At 49.7% G+C, this 16,093-nt stretch overlaps 3 protein-coding genes across 3 annotated transcripts; 1 reads left to right on the plus strand and 2 right to left on the minus strand.

Moving 5' to 3' along the window:
• Positions 1-3,597: 3,597 nt before the first annotated feature.
• On the minus strand, positions 3,598-5,110 carry PV06_07022 (uncharacterized protein; the record flags this gene model as incomplete). The annotated part of the gene is made up of 6 exons (XM_016408203.1): positions 4,807-5,110; positions 4,536-4,730; positions 4,297-4,462; positions 4,190-4,210; positions 3,993-4,119; positions 3,598-3,886 (listed from the first exon to the last, which is right to left on the minus strand). The coding sequence occupies exons 1-6, from the start codon at positions 4,873-4,875 to the stop codon at positions 3,598-3,600; spliced, it is 867 nt and encodes a 288-aa protein (XP_016261683.1). The 5' UTR covers positions 4,876-5,110.
• Positions 5,111-7,371: 2,261 nt separating this feature from the next.
• Positions 7,372-7,797, minus strand: PV06_07023 (uncharacterized protein; the record flags this gene model as incomplete). Its single annotated transcript, XM_016408204.1, has 1 exon — positions 7,372-7,797. The coding sequence occupies one exon, from the start codon at positions 7,795-7,797 to the stop codon at positions 7,372-7,374; it is 426 nt and encodes a 141-aa protein (XP_016261684.1).
• A 6,393-nt stretch (positions 7,798-14,190) lies between these two features.
• Positions 14,191-15,852, plus strand: PV06_07024 (uncharacterized protein; the record flags this gene model as incomplete). The annotated part of the gene is made up of 3 exons (XM_016408205.1): positions 14,191-14,236; positions 14,294-14,980; positions 15,071-15,852. 3 exons carry the CDS (start codon positions 14,191-14,193, stop codon positions 15,850-15,852), a joined length of 1,515 nt encoding a protein of 504 aa, XP_016261685.1.
• Between the last annotated feature and the right edge of the window lie 241 nt (positions 15,853-16,093).

Raw genomic sequence — 16,093 nt, forward strand, 5'->3', positions numbered from 1 at the left:
GGTTGAGTCTGTCGACGGCCGTGGGGGCCTGGAGGAGCGAGTTGATCAAGTCCTGGTTACCCGCCCGGTCGGAAGAGATGGCGACGCCGGGTCCCAGGCTGGTCGTGTTGAGGGCGACGTGCGTCGAGCCGGACGAGCCGGTACTGGAAGAGGAGGTGTCGGGGGTCGGCGCGGCAAGGCCTGCCCACGGCATCATGATGTACGCTGCCAGGTGAAGCATGGTGGTCGATTTCGTCAAAAAGATGCGAATGAAGGAGAGAGTGTGTGGGTTTGGTGGGTGGAAAAGAAAAAAGAAGAAAGAATCAAGGCAAGATGTATCAAATGAGTTTGTGTTGTTGCTTGCAAGTGTGTGTGGTTGGGGTTGGGTATGGTATGATATACTTCAATGAATGAAAGTGTGTCGTTCTGGTTTGTTTGTATTGTGTGGTTTGCGTTGTTTGGCAAGTGATTGACTGACTGACCTTTGAGATGTCGCTCGAACCACAAAAGGGGGGGGGATATATACATGTTCTTTGACGGATGGTTTGCTTACGGACGGCAAAGTTATTTCCTCACCGGCAAGGAACGCACGAAGCCTCATTTCCACCTTGGTAAACTCCACGGTCTGGCGTATGGCGAACGGTCAGCCGCGCCTCTCTGAATTTGGATCTGAATGGAACTCCATCACACCGATATGCTGACATGACCAACGACTGCAAGTAATCAATCCCGCGTCGTCGGGAGGGAGTGGGAAATGGGAAGGATTTTCGAAATGACCCGCCACATAGATGCATCGCCCCCCAATTCAAGAATTTGTGATTATTATTTCCTACTACTATCCGTACTACTACCACTATTACTCCCGTCTCCAAAGTACGCCCGGAGTACAGGCGGAGGGTGGGTCCGTTTTTCCATATCGGAAGATGATTGTCGGCCCCCGTTGAGGAATTGGCGAGAGACTTCTTAGCTACAAGCTACAACTTTTACTCTTTCGTGGAATTACATTTGTAGCAGCATGGCACTACGTTCGGTACGGAATATCTACGGTAAGCACAACACATCAACGAGGGAAAAAAAGGGAACAAAGGGCCAAGACATTCCTTTCTCTGGGACGGAGAAAAAGTGACCATGTGTTCATCCTTCCCCCAAAAAAGAAAAGTCGTGGACAGAACGGATGGAAAGCGTGTCGCGGTCGGTGTGCCACCTAGTAATGACCAGCATAGGTAGCGCCAACGCCCGCCATAACGCCGGATGGCAGATAGAATGGAAGAATTTTGGGACTAACACCAACTGTACTCCCCGTACTACTGTACGAGTACTAAATGCGGTGCTGCTGCTGCTGCTGCTACTGCTGCTGATGATGATGATCAACTCCCATACGAGTTACTGTAAACGAGTATTTTAGTCAGTGCCACGAGAGAGAGAGGCAGGTGTCGATCAAATCAAGATTGGCGAGAACGACTCGGGGGTTCCACATATGATCTCCATGGTACTGTATGTACTGTACTATGGAGGCTCAAACACGTTCTCTAGTTGATAAGGCCCCCCAATATGCAAGCCTACAGTACTTCTAGTAAAAACTGTCAGTCAGCAGCCACCAAAAGGTAACCTTGTACTTTTTGGGCAGCATCAGCCCAAGTACAGAAAATGGAATTAGTTTCACCGCCCTTGCATGGATTCTGGCCATTAGAATCCTCCCTGCACGGATGCTATTCGCCTGGAGATACGGAGTACACCCCCCGTCGTTTTTTCTTGTAAGAGCTAAAGTCTGTTGTACAGCTAGCTAGTTAAAATAGAGGATCGACCATCCATCCATTCGCCATCTTGTCAGCCTCAAACAAAACACCGCCGAGAGGTGGAGTCTCTTTTCTTCCTTACATAACGACGGTGTCTATTTTTAAGGCGTGCTGACCCAATACAACGGGGACGAAGAGATGAAAAAGCCACAATCATGCGGCTACTCGTACAAACACTCGCACTCTTCCACGCCCTCAACCCTTGTGCATTACACGGTCAAGGTTTAGGTCGACACGATCCTTGTAAGAAAATTAATTAGGATCGTTCAGCTCCTTACAAGTAGATCCTGTAGGCAATATCTTCGTCCCCTCCGTACTTCGTACCGTCTGTCGTTATTAGTGTGCTTACTGGCTTTTTGGGGCGAAACACCTAGTAATCAATCAAGAGACCACATCGAGATACCTAACCAGGTACTTCGTTACTCTCGTTATCAGTAATTGATTTCCTCCATACATACCGGGACGTTCCCGCGTCCAATCTGCTTTTCACCGTCTTCTGGCGCATTTGGTAACTCTCCATCATCTGTCTGTTTGTCTGTGGCAAGAGGGAGTCGGCCGTTGTCTTCTTCTTTTGCGCAACCTTCTCCTGTTAACCACCACCACCACCACCTGCACCCGCTGCACCGCACTTCAAGGGCCCAGGCGCAAAACGACACATCGACGACAACAAGTCATGCCTCTCATCACTCAAGTCGCCGACAAAGATCGCCAAAGGGCGTCGTTGTACCCTTACCCGGTGACACCGGTCTTGGGTGCCGCCAATTTTGTATCGGCCGGTGTCGTCATGGGTATTCTGGCGTACTTTGTCCATTATTTGAGGATGGACGACATGTCCGCTCCCACGGAATTGATTTTTGTAAGTACAAACATGTCCGACCTGACCGTCTCCGTACGTTCTGCGGATGATCAAAGGGAGAAGACTACTTGATCAATTCAATCTGCTTCAACAGGTTAACGGGAAAATTGAAAAAAAAAGGTCCTCGTCGTCTCTTGCGTCGCTCTCCTCGACCAGATCTTGGCCGTCTTCCGGCACAGCGTCTTTCGCATTTCCGCCCGGGTCAACATCGTCGTCCACCTCGTCATTCTGAGTCTGTGGCTGGCCGCGTTCGGCGTCTTGTCCTGGAGGTTGAACAAGATGGTCCTCTCTCACTCGTGCAGCGTCAAGATCTGGGGGACTTCCATGGGCGTCATGGTCTGTCGGTTGTACAAGGCAATGTATTCCTTTTCGGCCATCAGCTTGGCTCTCGCCGTCGGGTCGGTCATTCTCGACTACACCGTGCTGAGGGAGGATGCCGTGGCCGGCATCTATCAACCTCTGGAAGGAAAGGCCAAGGCCGTGAAGATATAATCGGACAATTTTTCCGGTCAGGGAGACAGGAAGAGATCACCATCACTCGGCAACGGCGTTTCCAAACAATCCACCTACCTTACTCTATCCATTGTACATAAGATGAATTATCTCATTTGATTTGGGAGCGTTTGGGAACTTGGGCGGTGGGATTTTTTGGGGGTGGGAATGTAAGCGAAACAAGCGACACTGAAAGAGAGAGAGAGAGAGAGACAACCAGGTCTCTCTGTCTGTTTTCCGTCTCAACAATTGCGTCCACAATCTATTTTTTACCGATGATGTGTTCGACTCAAGAGGCACTTATCCCTTCGAGAGTCGCATACAACGATCGAGTTATACCCACGGACATACACATATAATGTGAACGAGATCAGGAATTCTAATAAATCCTCACATGCGCGCTAACTCTCTCTCTCTCTCTCTCTCTCTCTCTCTCTCTCTCTCTCTCTCTCTCTCTCTCTCTCTCTCTCTCTCTCATTTCTTATCACCATAGTGATAAAATCCACTACCCGACTTCACCCCGAGCCTGCCTTGGTCTATCATTCCTTGGAGGTACGTTCGAGGTTGTTCGGGGATCCCAGTTCTCACGTCCGCATAGTGTTGCTCAATGTCACGAACCACGTCCAGTCCCACGACATCCATTTGCTCGCATGGTCCTTTGGGGGTCTTCAACACGTCTTTGAAGATGGCATCGATTTCTTCAGGGGTCGCCACACCTTCTGACAAGGTCAAGAGGGCTTCTCTCTTGATCGCTGCCCATATTCTGCATCCCCGCAACATCACGTCCACTGTTAGCAAACACACTCAACCATCTCAACTCCACGATGGAAGAAGAAGATCTCAGCACATCTGACGACAGTCCTACTCACCGGTTGTAAATGTACCCTGTGGATGTCTTCCGGACGTGAAACGGCGAGAATCCGTGTTTTTTCGTCTCTTCCATTAACCGAGTGATGATCTCGGGCCTCGTTTGACTTGAACCCATAACTTCGATTGCTTCATGAGGTTGTTCAAGTTAGTTGCTGATACAAGTAGAGCCCAGTGCGGTGGGTCGGACTTGACTTGCCTGATGTTTCTGGTGGCCAGTCTATCGAATGCGTTAGTCTCGAGAGGTAGTTGGAAACATGGCAAGAAACCAAAACTTGATCCATGGACGTAAGGTGGTGTACATACAAGAATGCAAACTCGCAAAACGATCGTCGTACTTCAACTTTTGACCCTCTAGAATCTCCTCGATGGTGTAACTACTAGAGTTGGAAGCGACGATGGTCTCGGGACTGGAAATCTGATCCAATTCCTGGACCACACTTCGTTTGAGCTTGAGAGATTCGGGGACGCACTAAAAAGGCACACGTGAGTGAGCGGTCGCATGGAAACTTGGTGTCTGTGACCCATAAGTACAGATGACATACTTCTAGGACCAACCAAGACTTTGAGGCCGCTTGTTCAAGTTCCTTTGGAGGTGTGGTGATGACTTCACCCCAGTGTGTCGAGGTGGCCCAGAGACTTTGTAGCTGGGATCTCAGGTCGTCGATGCCCTTTCTCGCTCGGAGGAGTTGTTGCTCATTCTGGTCGACGAGGTAAACCGGTCGTCCTTTTCTCGTCCACTATCCACGTAACGTCTCCGGGTAAGTACAAAGGCGGTAGCTCTCTTGGGTGGTGTTGCGCGGGAAAAGGACCAACCATGAACGCCAGCCTTGTACCTTGTGTCCCTCCTCCGAGGATGGTGACGGCTTTCCGGGTTTTGTCCATCTCTCAACAAAACCGATCGAGGGGTGCTCAAGGTAGGTTCTCGAGATGAAACAGTTGATGAGGAAAGCCAATGTGAGCTATGGAGAGCTTTGTCGAGTGTAGACACACAGAGAATTACAAAAAGTGACGTGACGATAAACAAAAAGCTTTCTACCAAATAGCCACACGGGCAACAAAATCCGAAGACCCGAAGATCCTTGGTGGTTGGGAGAGATTCGAGAGGAGCCTCGGCGACGTTTTGTTTTCCGTACAGAGTGAGGATTAAGTACTCGTGGGTAGAAAAGTGAATTGGACAAGTCGTGTATGACAAGATATCAGGCAGCTACTCCGTCCTTTGTACCTGAGTACCGTAACTCTAGGGATTCATTCCCCAATAGGCGTGGGACTCTGTAGATTGACTTGGGTAAAGTAAAGTACCTTAAGGTCGTCAGGAGGGAATTTGGTCCCCGAGTGAATCTCCCCCCTTGGAGCGGGGTATTTGTGGCTGTTCAATTTTAACAAGGCTACGAGGCTGTGTGCTTCACAAACACTTATACTTGAAAAGACCTTGCTTCGAGAGCCCCAGAAGTGTGCAAATCGAAAAGCAGAATGGGTGTCAGTCAATACCTTTTTTTGAGAATATCCTCGGTTATACCACTTTTCGACTAGTTTGCTCGATTACTCCGTATTGTGGTAAGCATTTCATATCGGATCGGATCCGATGTATCCACCTCAAGAATCTCTCTCGGCTCGAGAACTCGTATCCGTAAGTGAGAGGTGTCTGTCAGGGTGTGCGCCGGTGAAACCAACAATGCAGATTCTACGGATGCGATGACTGTTACCACGCAACTTGATGACCCAAGTATAGCCACCCAACTTTGACGTTCCTCCGACAATGGCCCACATATAGATGATCCAAAAGAGTGCTCACTCATACCGACGTGGGTGAAAGATCACACACCATTCGATTTTAAACATTAAACTCATAACTCGATTCTTAAAAACTACATACATACCAAGTCTCATTCTCAACCCATCCACATCTTAATGTATCCTTCTACGTAACCTTAACATGCCACACCGCCGTCGGCCGAAAAGGTCGCACCGGTCGTGAAGGAAGAATCGTCGCTCAGGGTAAAGCAAATCGTCTTGGCCATATCATCCGGTGTACCAAGCCTCTGCAGAGGCAAGGTCTTGTAGGTGTTTGTGACTGGTTGATTGCTCGTTCCACCATCGGTTCTCAACCTGTCCAACATTGGAGTTTCGATCGGGCCACTGTTTTTTGGGGGGACGTTGTTGTCAGCAATCAAGGTACAGGAGTCTTCCTTAATTCCATTTCCTGGTTACATGAAAAAGGTAGATGTCAAAAACTTACGGTGCTAGTGCATTGACACGGATCCCTCTCTCGCCAACCTCCTTTGCGGCTGTTCTCGTCAAACCGACCACACCATGCTTGCTGCTACTGTAGGCCGCGATGTTCGGTCGACCCATCAACCCCGCCATGCTGGCCACGTTCAAGACCGAAGCCCCTCGGTCCATGACCCTCAGCTGGGCGCGCAGACAATAAAACAATCCCTTCAGGTTGATGTCCATGATGAAATCCCAGTGTTCGTTGGTGATGTCGACGATCTTCGCAAAGACCTTACCGCCCGGGAGGGCCTCGACCCCGGCGATGTTGGCCGCACCGTCCAGCTTGCCGAAGTGCTTCACCGTGGCCGCCGTCCAGGCGTCCACGCTGTCCGAGTTGGAAACGTCGACTCGCTGACCGATCACGTTGACCCCTTTGCCTTTTAACTCTGACACGATCTTGTTCAGGGCGTCTTCGTTGACGTCGCAAAGAGACAGAGAAGCCCCTCTCGCCGCCGCCAATCGTGCCGTCGCAGCTCCTATACCGGAAGCCGCGCCGGTGATTGCAATGACCTTGCCCTCGAGTTGTGCCATGCTTTTTGTCTTGGTTTTGCGCTCTTCGACTTGATCTGTATTATCGATTATCGTTGATGCTCTTTGACAATATTGAGTTTCAACCTTTCTTTTTCCAAGACGTGCTGAACTGTCAAGTCTCTGTTTTTATACTCCGTTCGGATTTACTGCTTACGGTCGAAATGGGGTGAGGGGGTCCCGAGGTAAACATTTTACAAGGCTAACAAACTGTGGGGAAGAAGCGAGGGCCTCTCAACCGAGAAGAAGCACCCCAGTACATCATAGCCTTGGGACATCTTGACGTCCGAGCAACTACAGGGTATGAACGATCAGCGTCATTGCGTAAAAGGAGCCGAAGAAAAATGTCCTTTGTTCGGTTCCGGGGCTGCGGGTAAGGTAAGTTTTTTTGCCTGCCTAGATTGGAGTTTGAACTTTAGGGGGATCTCAGCCTCGCCTGATGAGAACAGTAAATACTAACAACAAACAATGTCCAACTCAAGTCACTCTTAACACTTGACACGCGCGTGGAGAAAGAAAGGGGGGTATCAGTGTTAAAATTGTATGGAGATTGCTCATCTCATACTTTTTTCCAATTACTCATTCTTCATCTTCTTCATCACTATCCGCATTCACCATGTCATACCAAAACTGCTCCCAGGCGAGGCTCGAAGCTTCATGGATATCTTCTCTTCTTTCTGCGATTTGCGTCCGGAGACTTGCCGGCTTCGGACGGAGAAGGGCCACCAACGGTCGCAGTTCATCCGGCATGGTTCGACGGTAGTGGACACGAAAGTTGCGAAAGTCTACCTCCAGTGCGTCAAGCAAGGCATCGACATTGTCAAATGTGTCGCCGGAGTGACCCGGGTCCATGAAGGAAGGGTCGTACCGTAAATGCTCACATATGCTGTCCATGACGGCGAACCGGACCATGATTTCCTCCAAGTCGGCCGCCACGTCACCCGTCATTGTCATCGGAATGATGACGTTGTTGCGTTGAGGAGGAGCAGGGGCAGGGGCAGCCATGTCGATGTGATCTCACCCGAGCGACCGGACTAGAGTGTGTTGGTCCTTTTTTCGGGAGAAGAATAAGAGTGAAACATTGTGGTGACGGACCAGAGGACAGATGGTATATATTTATATGGCTGGAAAACTCGAGATGCTGCCCTTTGTGAAGTTGTCGAGCCGCTTGGATTCGGCAGGGCAGTGCAGGACAATAAGTGACAATAAAAGATAAACATGGAAAATGAAGTGACAGTGCAGGTGGTGAATTGTGTATTTTACCTTGCTGCCGGATAATGCTGCGTTTGAAGAGACAAAGCAAACAATTGATCTTTGTCTACGATAGTGTCACATCAACGGTAAAGACAAAAACACGAGTGATGGGCATCATTTTCTGTTCTTTGAAAACTACACACAATGAGAAAAAACAACACAGAACAACAATAACAACAACAAGGTCCAACGGCCTGACAATTTGCCGACCTGCAAAGGATGTCGTACTCGTCTGCGATTTCCTCAAGACGCAGTTCTCCTTCGGCGGCTGGGGGAAACGAGAGTGATCTACCTGGTCCACAGACGGATCTATGGTCCCGACTAAAGCACGATGCGGTTCAGCTCCATTGTGAACTTGGGCAGCTTCCCGGAAAGTTCCATCTCGGCGGCGTCTATGACTGCGTTTACACGAGAATCCCCCGCGAAGATCATGTCCAACGATCTTGTGCGCAGTGGCCCACATAGAATTGTCTCACAGATGGAATGCCGACATGTCTTCGTCCCATGTGTTGTTGATCCCTTCGAACAGAGACGAGTTCAAAAACATGTCCAAGTCGGTCTCTCCATCTGCCAGTATGTTCACGTCGTTGTCATCATGTGCTGGATCGAAACTCAATTCTTCAGCTTGAGAAATGTACCGAAACGCCGGACAACGGCTTCGGTGAGTCGCTGAATTTTTCTGATGAGGCGGTTTCTCTTTCTTCTCCTGCCCTTCTTGATAAAAAAGATGTACATGAACGTCTCGTCTACTATTATTCGCGCCCGACGACCTGGGAAGTTTGTTCAGTCTTTCATAGCTGCGCTTGACGTTGGTGAAGATGGGACACAGGAGGGCATGGAGGTCACGCCCGATGGGCCCCTCGAGTGTCGACCCGGTGGCACGCTCCAATCGGTAGCACAAAAGGTCTAGATATATCTCCAGTTTGGTGGCGTCGCGGGCGGCTCTGACGTCCCACTCGGGGAGTTCGGGGATACCCAAGCACAAGCGGTAGAGATACGCAGTGTTGCAGATCAAAGCCCACCACTGCAAGACTGACAGACCAGAATATTCCTCGAGAGACAGTGAGAGGAATGTCTCAAAGACTTTGGACGACGTCTGAAGACAGATCATCAGACATCTGTTTCGGCTCGGGGTCAGAGTGATCCTTTGCTCCTCACCGTTGACCGAGGCTGGAGGAGGAGGATTGCAGGGGTTCAGCAACTTCATTTCGTGACCGAACGACACGGCCCAGGAGCTGACCAGGTCGATTGAAACATATTCTGAAGTTCCGACCACCAGTGGCCGGTGCGTGGCGATCTTGTCTTGGAGTGTGGCCAGGCTGGCTTCTACATGACCCAAACTAGATTGACTTGAATGGTCGAAAGTGAGAGCAAGGTACGCATGATGACGTTCGTTTCCAAGAACCATGGCTTCAACAAGGGGTAGGATCATGGTGTCTGTTGCGTATTCTGGCTCTCTATCCGAGAGAGACCGTGCACACTGGATCAAGTAGCTGGTACACTGTAAGGTACTCGGTTTGCACCAGATCCAAGACGTGATTGTGGAGAGACAAAAGCAACCTACATATGCACGTATTGCGGACCTGCTGTGATACTGACATCCCCCTACAGCATGATCATCACGAGTGGGCTGGTTCATGAGGCCAGTGTCTCTTTCATTGCCCCTCGGTGATACCGCATCTTCTTCTGGAGGTCTGTCGAATTTCATGTCGATACAGATGCTGATCGCGATTTGAAGAGTTTGGTAGAATTGCTGCTTCATGGGGATGTAAAAGAAGTGATACCACGCCAGGTAGATGATCAACGCCTGGAGTAGATCGGTGTTCCTCTCGCCGTCTATCATCACCGATCGGAGGATCTGGTCCCGGAAGCTCTTCTCAAGTCTTTTTTGCAGCTGCTTGTCGTCCTCACCAGATGAAGTGACCACGATGATGGCGTGTAAAGTGGCTGGGTACGTTATCGCGAGTTCTTGAACGGTCACATTTCCGGGAATGGGGACGAAAGGGAAATGTCGCGTCATCTTTTCCCGGTACGTACACAGGGCTGTAGCAGCGGCATCGTGAGCAAGCTCACCACTCCAACAGAAGCGTTCCAGACCAGGTATTGTTTTCCTTTCAGCGTTGGATATGTTGTCGTTGCAAGAGTTGGAGACTGTGGTGGATGGCTCAGAAGCAGCACCGACGACGTCTGCTTGATCAAGGCTGTGTACGTTCTTGAAGAAGCGTGAGTAATCGGGAGTGGTAGCCAACAAATCGTCCATGCCCCTAGCCAAAAAGTCCTCATCATGGCCGAGGGAGGGCAAGAAGGAGTGCGGATCTGCTTTTCCCCCCTGTTTCTCATCACAAACACCGAGGTCAAGCTGTGTGGTCAACCCCCGTCCTTTCGTGCGAAGGGCTGGCGCACTGCCGGGGACATCAGGTCCAGATTCTCGTTTCCTCCGCCGCTTCACCTCCTCGAAGACGCAGCGTGCGCCAGACCTTTTGCACTTCTGGCATATATCATCCCGCTCCGAACATGGTCGACACCTGACCTTGAGATCGCGGCAAGGTCTACAGGCTCGCTCCGCCTTTCTTGTTCTTCCGAAACCTCCGTCCATGGCGTGCGACCCGTGTAAGATGAATTTGTGGCAGTCTAAAGTTCCACACGTACAGCTCTAAGAAGCATTGCGTCCAGGGCAGATGAACTGCCAATGCGTTCGGCCGAGCCAATCAACATCATCGTGTTGTTTGCGCTTTCAGAACGCGGAAGTTGAAAGGTGCCGGTAACATTTGTAATGACCAGCAATAACCCCTTTTTGATGCCGTTGATGTAGGTGGATACCTGTCAATGGGTTGTAATATGTTTTCACGGGTGTAAAATGAAGCTGAGGTAAGTGTCTACCCTTGATATTATTATACATCTCCGTCGATTGATGGTATGCAGAGATCAAGTTTCTCGATGACATCCAGAACAATCATGATCATGGGTCTCTCTCCGTGGTCCCGCGATGGCTTCTTTATATAAAAACTGTTGAGTAGTTGCAACTCCAGAATGCTTCATCAAGGTACAGCACCATACTTTTTCTCTACCAAAGTCCCTGAGCTTGTTCTTCTCACTACATCTGAAGCATCTGCACGGTTGGAACAGATGACTCAAACATCATTCGATATGGACAACACCACACCCACAAGGTTCGGTGTGGTCCTCTTTGACGGTTTCGAACTTGTTGATGTCTGTGGGCCACTTGATATCCTCAACAATTTGTCCAACCGCTCTCCCGGCATCAGTCTCTCGCTCATCGCGGAAAACATGTCTCCGAAGAGTACCTTGCCCAAAGAGTGGCCCGCGAACATGGGGATGGGGCCATTTACGACTTGGCAGACCTTGCAGCCTACCCATGATTTCAAATCAGCCCCTGAACTCGACGTCCTCATTGTCCCTGGAGGCATGGGGTCCTTCGATCCGGCGAGAACGGGCCAGCCCAACCCGGCCGTCGTCGATCCGATAGTCAAATTCGTCCTCGAACGTTATCCGAGCCTGAAGTATTTGCTCACCGTCTGCACTGGATCGGGTATCGTCTCGCAGAGCGGCCTGCTTGATGATAAAAAGGCGACACTGTTCAAAGGAGCGTGGGACATCATCACCAAATGGCGTCCACAGGTCCACTGGCTTCCGCAGGCCAGGTGGACAGAAGACGGCAACATATGGACGTCTTCGGGGGTGTGCAGTGGCTCGGACTTGATGTTTGCCTTTGTGAGGAAAATCTATGGGGAGCAAACAGCAAAGGAGATATCAGTATGGATGGAATATGTCCGTCACATGGATCCAGAAAACGACCCTTTTGGAATCGACATTGCAAAAGAGGACTCTTGAAATGGCACTTCGCCCTTGGCCACTTTGGAAGGTGGTCTCAACGTTCAGAGTATGTACTTGTCTGCACAAGGTCTTCATGATTTACTCAAGCCCCTAGGGGCTATGATGTGGAATCATCGCGTAGCCTCTCAGTACGCTTACATCAGCGATTGAGTGAGCCCGTTCAAAGTATGATCTGTACGTCCTCTAACAATGATCCTATGTCTACAAAAACATGGCCACGTGATCGGCAGGGGGTTGAAGGTACGTGAATAGTGAAATACTTCTGGGCTGTAAACAAACATGTTACGGCATTCTGTGCCTGAATCCAGCCCCTCAGGCCCGCGTTTGTACTACCTGGTTGATATCCCAACGCGTAGCTGTACAAAAGACCGTTCGTTCCACTGAAGAGAACACACCAAGTTTGCTAAACCGACAACTTGTGCATTGCAGCAAGACGAAAATCACTGCAAGATGGACGGTCCCCCAGACTTCAGACTACTCAGTACGGCCTTCCACAATGCTGGCACAGAGATCGACAAGCTGCCAAACTTGCCACTCATCAAGCATGGCGACAAGTTCTTGGCTCTTCTTGAGGACATGCAGCGAGAAATGACAGAGAACTTCGCACGCATGGACGAAAAGTTCGCACGCATAGACGAAAAATTCGCACGCATAGACGAAAAATTCGCACGCATAGACGAAAACTTCGCACGCGTTGATGAAAACTTCGCACTTGTTCATCAAGAATTGGGTAACCTGTCCACCAGAATCACAGCAAGGTACCTATCATCCTTGTCCTGCTGAATATTGCCAGCCAGTGATAACTAAAATCATCAGTGATAAAAACGCCGTTGCACGCAATCAGAACATCCATTATTGTGCGCGTTCAGATCAGGTCCTTCCTCTCGTCAATCCTTTGACCTGTGCTCCGATACCCAACTTTCCTACTACAATCAACGACATTTTCCGCATGAACGAGCAGCAAACTGATAGTTTGATGGAGCAGCTCAACCTACAAACTGGAGAAGGCACTAGCTTGGCGGGAAAGAAGGCACAAATCAAGATGTACATCGGGGTGAGGAGCCATGTCGACAAACCCGCAACATGATTGGTACGTCGTAGAGACCTTCAGCCTTGGCTGTACTACTGCGGTTGTAATGCTTCAAAAGAGGCATGCTCGCGCTGCCTGCGCTGGACCTGGTATCGTTGGACGGGAGGGCGAGACTGCTTCTCTAGGGGGAATCTAGGATATGTATCACTCAAGTGGGGTCCACAGTCAGATCTGCTTCCAAAGGCTTTTGCGCCCAATGTCAGAGGATAGTAACATACGGGACATATCTAACGGGTGTGCGGTGGCACTGACTTGTATGCTTGCATTTGTGAAGAAGGTCTAGAGAAACAAACAAGCAAAGAAAATCTCAAATCTTACACTTGCCCATGAATGCCCAGTTGTCATTTTTTGGTATCAATATGGATCAAATGGTGACCGTCAAGATACAAGTAAGTAGGAGATATTCTTAGGGATATTTGAGAATGACGAGCACCAAGACACTAACAAGCACAGTGATAACGATTAGGCCATTACTTACTCAGTCGTATACCTTTCGCAAAGATATCTCTATCGCGAATGACAACTGGGGAGTGTTCCAGTGATAAGTATAAGCCTTGTATCATCCTGGGGGAGAATCAAAGTCACAATAAGGCTAGTGTTGTCTCGGTATAATCGTACTCGTACCCGTACCCGTGTTCGTATTCGTATCCAACCCCTTTAGTATAAAACCTGTCTTGCTTTGCTTCAAGCTCTCATACAATTGCGAGCCACACATTTAGCACAGACGTCAAGATGATTGGAAATGGCAATTTGAGACATTTGAAACAATTTCAGTATCATTCTTTGCTTTCACTATAATGTCGCCTTGGAAACATGTGGAATGTTGGCTAATTACCAGGCGCAACATAACAAAGGTCCAGAAACATGGCACTGTCGATTTTCACCTTCAGTATCGTGGGATGACATAGGCGTGTCATCGATCGTAGCACCCAGGGGCAATGGAATGCCATAGGTCTCAAATGAACAAGGGCATTCAAGGGTGACCCATCCCAAGATTCAAATACTCGTGACCAGCTCTCAAAGGACCCAAATGTGCACCTGTTTCAAGGTCGAGACATCCATCAAAGACGGTGTCAGCCATAAATTGCCATCGCAGCTTTGCTGGTACTTGACGACGCAAACATTCTCACCCCTCCGACAATAATCTCAGCACCGTTGTCACGACGAGCGTTCTCATTAAAATCTAGCCGACTCGCGAAATGTCTTCCAATGATGTACAAAAGGGACTTCAGGGACGCTCTCAAGGTGTGCCTTTTGTAATTCGCATTTTGTGCACAGACTGGCTATACTGACAAGTTGAAGACAGTAACCCAACGAGTTTCTCGAAAAATATTTCACCGTCTCCTCCCACTGATCCAGTAACCAGAACACAGAGGGCAAAAGAACAAGCCGTAATCAAACAACAGCAACAACGATCTCGGAAACAATCACCGCCTGGACTCCCACCAGCTACAAAGTCTGAAGAGAAACTTGGGATATCGCATCCTCTCAAAAGTCGACTATCAGATCATCACTCAGACCATCATCTCAAGAAGCAACAGCAACAAAACTTGCCCAAGCCCAAACTGTCCAAGGAGAACTTGAAGCACCTCCAAAGCCAGCTGGGTAGTTCCACCCAGAGGGTAAAGGGAGACACAGAGAGATTAGGAACCGAATTCACTGATTCGGAGGTACAACGAGAATCTACAATAATGACCACATCTACAGTGGCATCCGCAACTTATCGCTATACAACCATGGTCAGGGCCAACATCTTTGTCCAACGTCTTGCACTGCCAGCGAACATCCACCTCCGCGTGAATGCCATCTTCAATGGTCAGGTATCGGTTAACAGGGCGAGTGAGCTATACGATATCGCGAAAAGTGTGACCCATAAGATGATGATCCATATGCGAACAAACACTCAGGAAGTTGATTACCTCAAAGTCATCGTCGATGGTCTAGAGGCCATGGACTCAGAAGAAGCGTTTCTTTTTTCCGGGCAGTGCAGTATGTCAAGACCCCTCTCAAGTCTAGCGTCCAGGATCAAGGTCTTTTTTTGATGATTGCGGAGCTGTGCTAACCTCTTGATTATCCTAGGATGGGATCCAATCCTCCAACCCCAAGCCCAACCGCTGAGCAACTCACTGTCAACCAGCTTCGCGCGTGTGGAAGAGGCCAACGACGAGCTCCAGTATACCTCACAACGATCTCGGAAACGACAGCATACAGATTCGCCCTCCGATGCCGTATTCGAGGCAACAGCACAACAAACTGATGAGACCGGTAATGTCAAGTTGCCTTGCTCAGATTATACCATGGGCCTCGCGACGTCGACGCTGGCAGAGGCCCTGTCCAAGCACGGGGTTTCCGTCTTGCGAGCGACCAACTTTCTGGACGAACTTGAGGGCAGGGAAGGGTTCCGGCCGCATCCGTCCAGGGGGCCCATGGGGTATTGGTTTCCGACCCTGGTCATCGAAACCAAGGCGCACTCCACCGGGAGGACTCCGTTCGAGGCCGAGAATCAAGCTGCCGTGTCCGCGTGCTACGTGATCAAAGCTCTACAGCGGTTCGCCGACTCGTACATTGAAGCGGTGCAAGGTAGTAGTGGTCCGCCACCACCGTGCGGCAGAGAATCACCACTCGTCTTCTCCATCACCTCATGCGGACCGCTGCTACAACTCTGGGTCCACTACGCCTTGATGGAAGACAATCGCACATTGTACTACATGAACATCCTCAAGTCATGTCACGCCTGTGTCGTCAGTGAGCTGGAAGCCTTCCTTTCGATGGTCGAACAACTCATGGCCTGGAATAAGAAGGAGGTCTTGCCTGAGGTGACGAAACAACTGATTAAGTTGTCACAAAGCCTAGGCATGTAAAAAAACATTGATTCTCGAAGGTGGTCGCTCGCCCTGATGGACCAGCAGTTGCCTGTGGGTAGGACCAAGAAGGAAGCCTAGCGGGAGGACTCAAGTGGTTGGACAATGTGGAGTCGCGCACACCGAAACACAATTCAAGGAAGCTACGTGAATGGCACGTAGTAGTATCCGCGAGGAGAAAAGAGCCATCTTGAGGCGGAAACTGTACATGTGCTTACAAAGGGTTCGCAACGGTCCATGA

This window comes from Exophiala oligosperma, assembly GCF_000835515.1.
Source record: "Exophiala oligosperma strain CBS 72588 unplaced genomic scaffold supercont1.6, whole genome shotgun sequence".
Lineage (NCBI taxonomy): Eukaryota > Fungi > Ascomycota > Eurotiomycetes > Chaetothyriales > Herpotrichiellaceae > Exophiala > Exophiala oligosperma.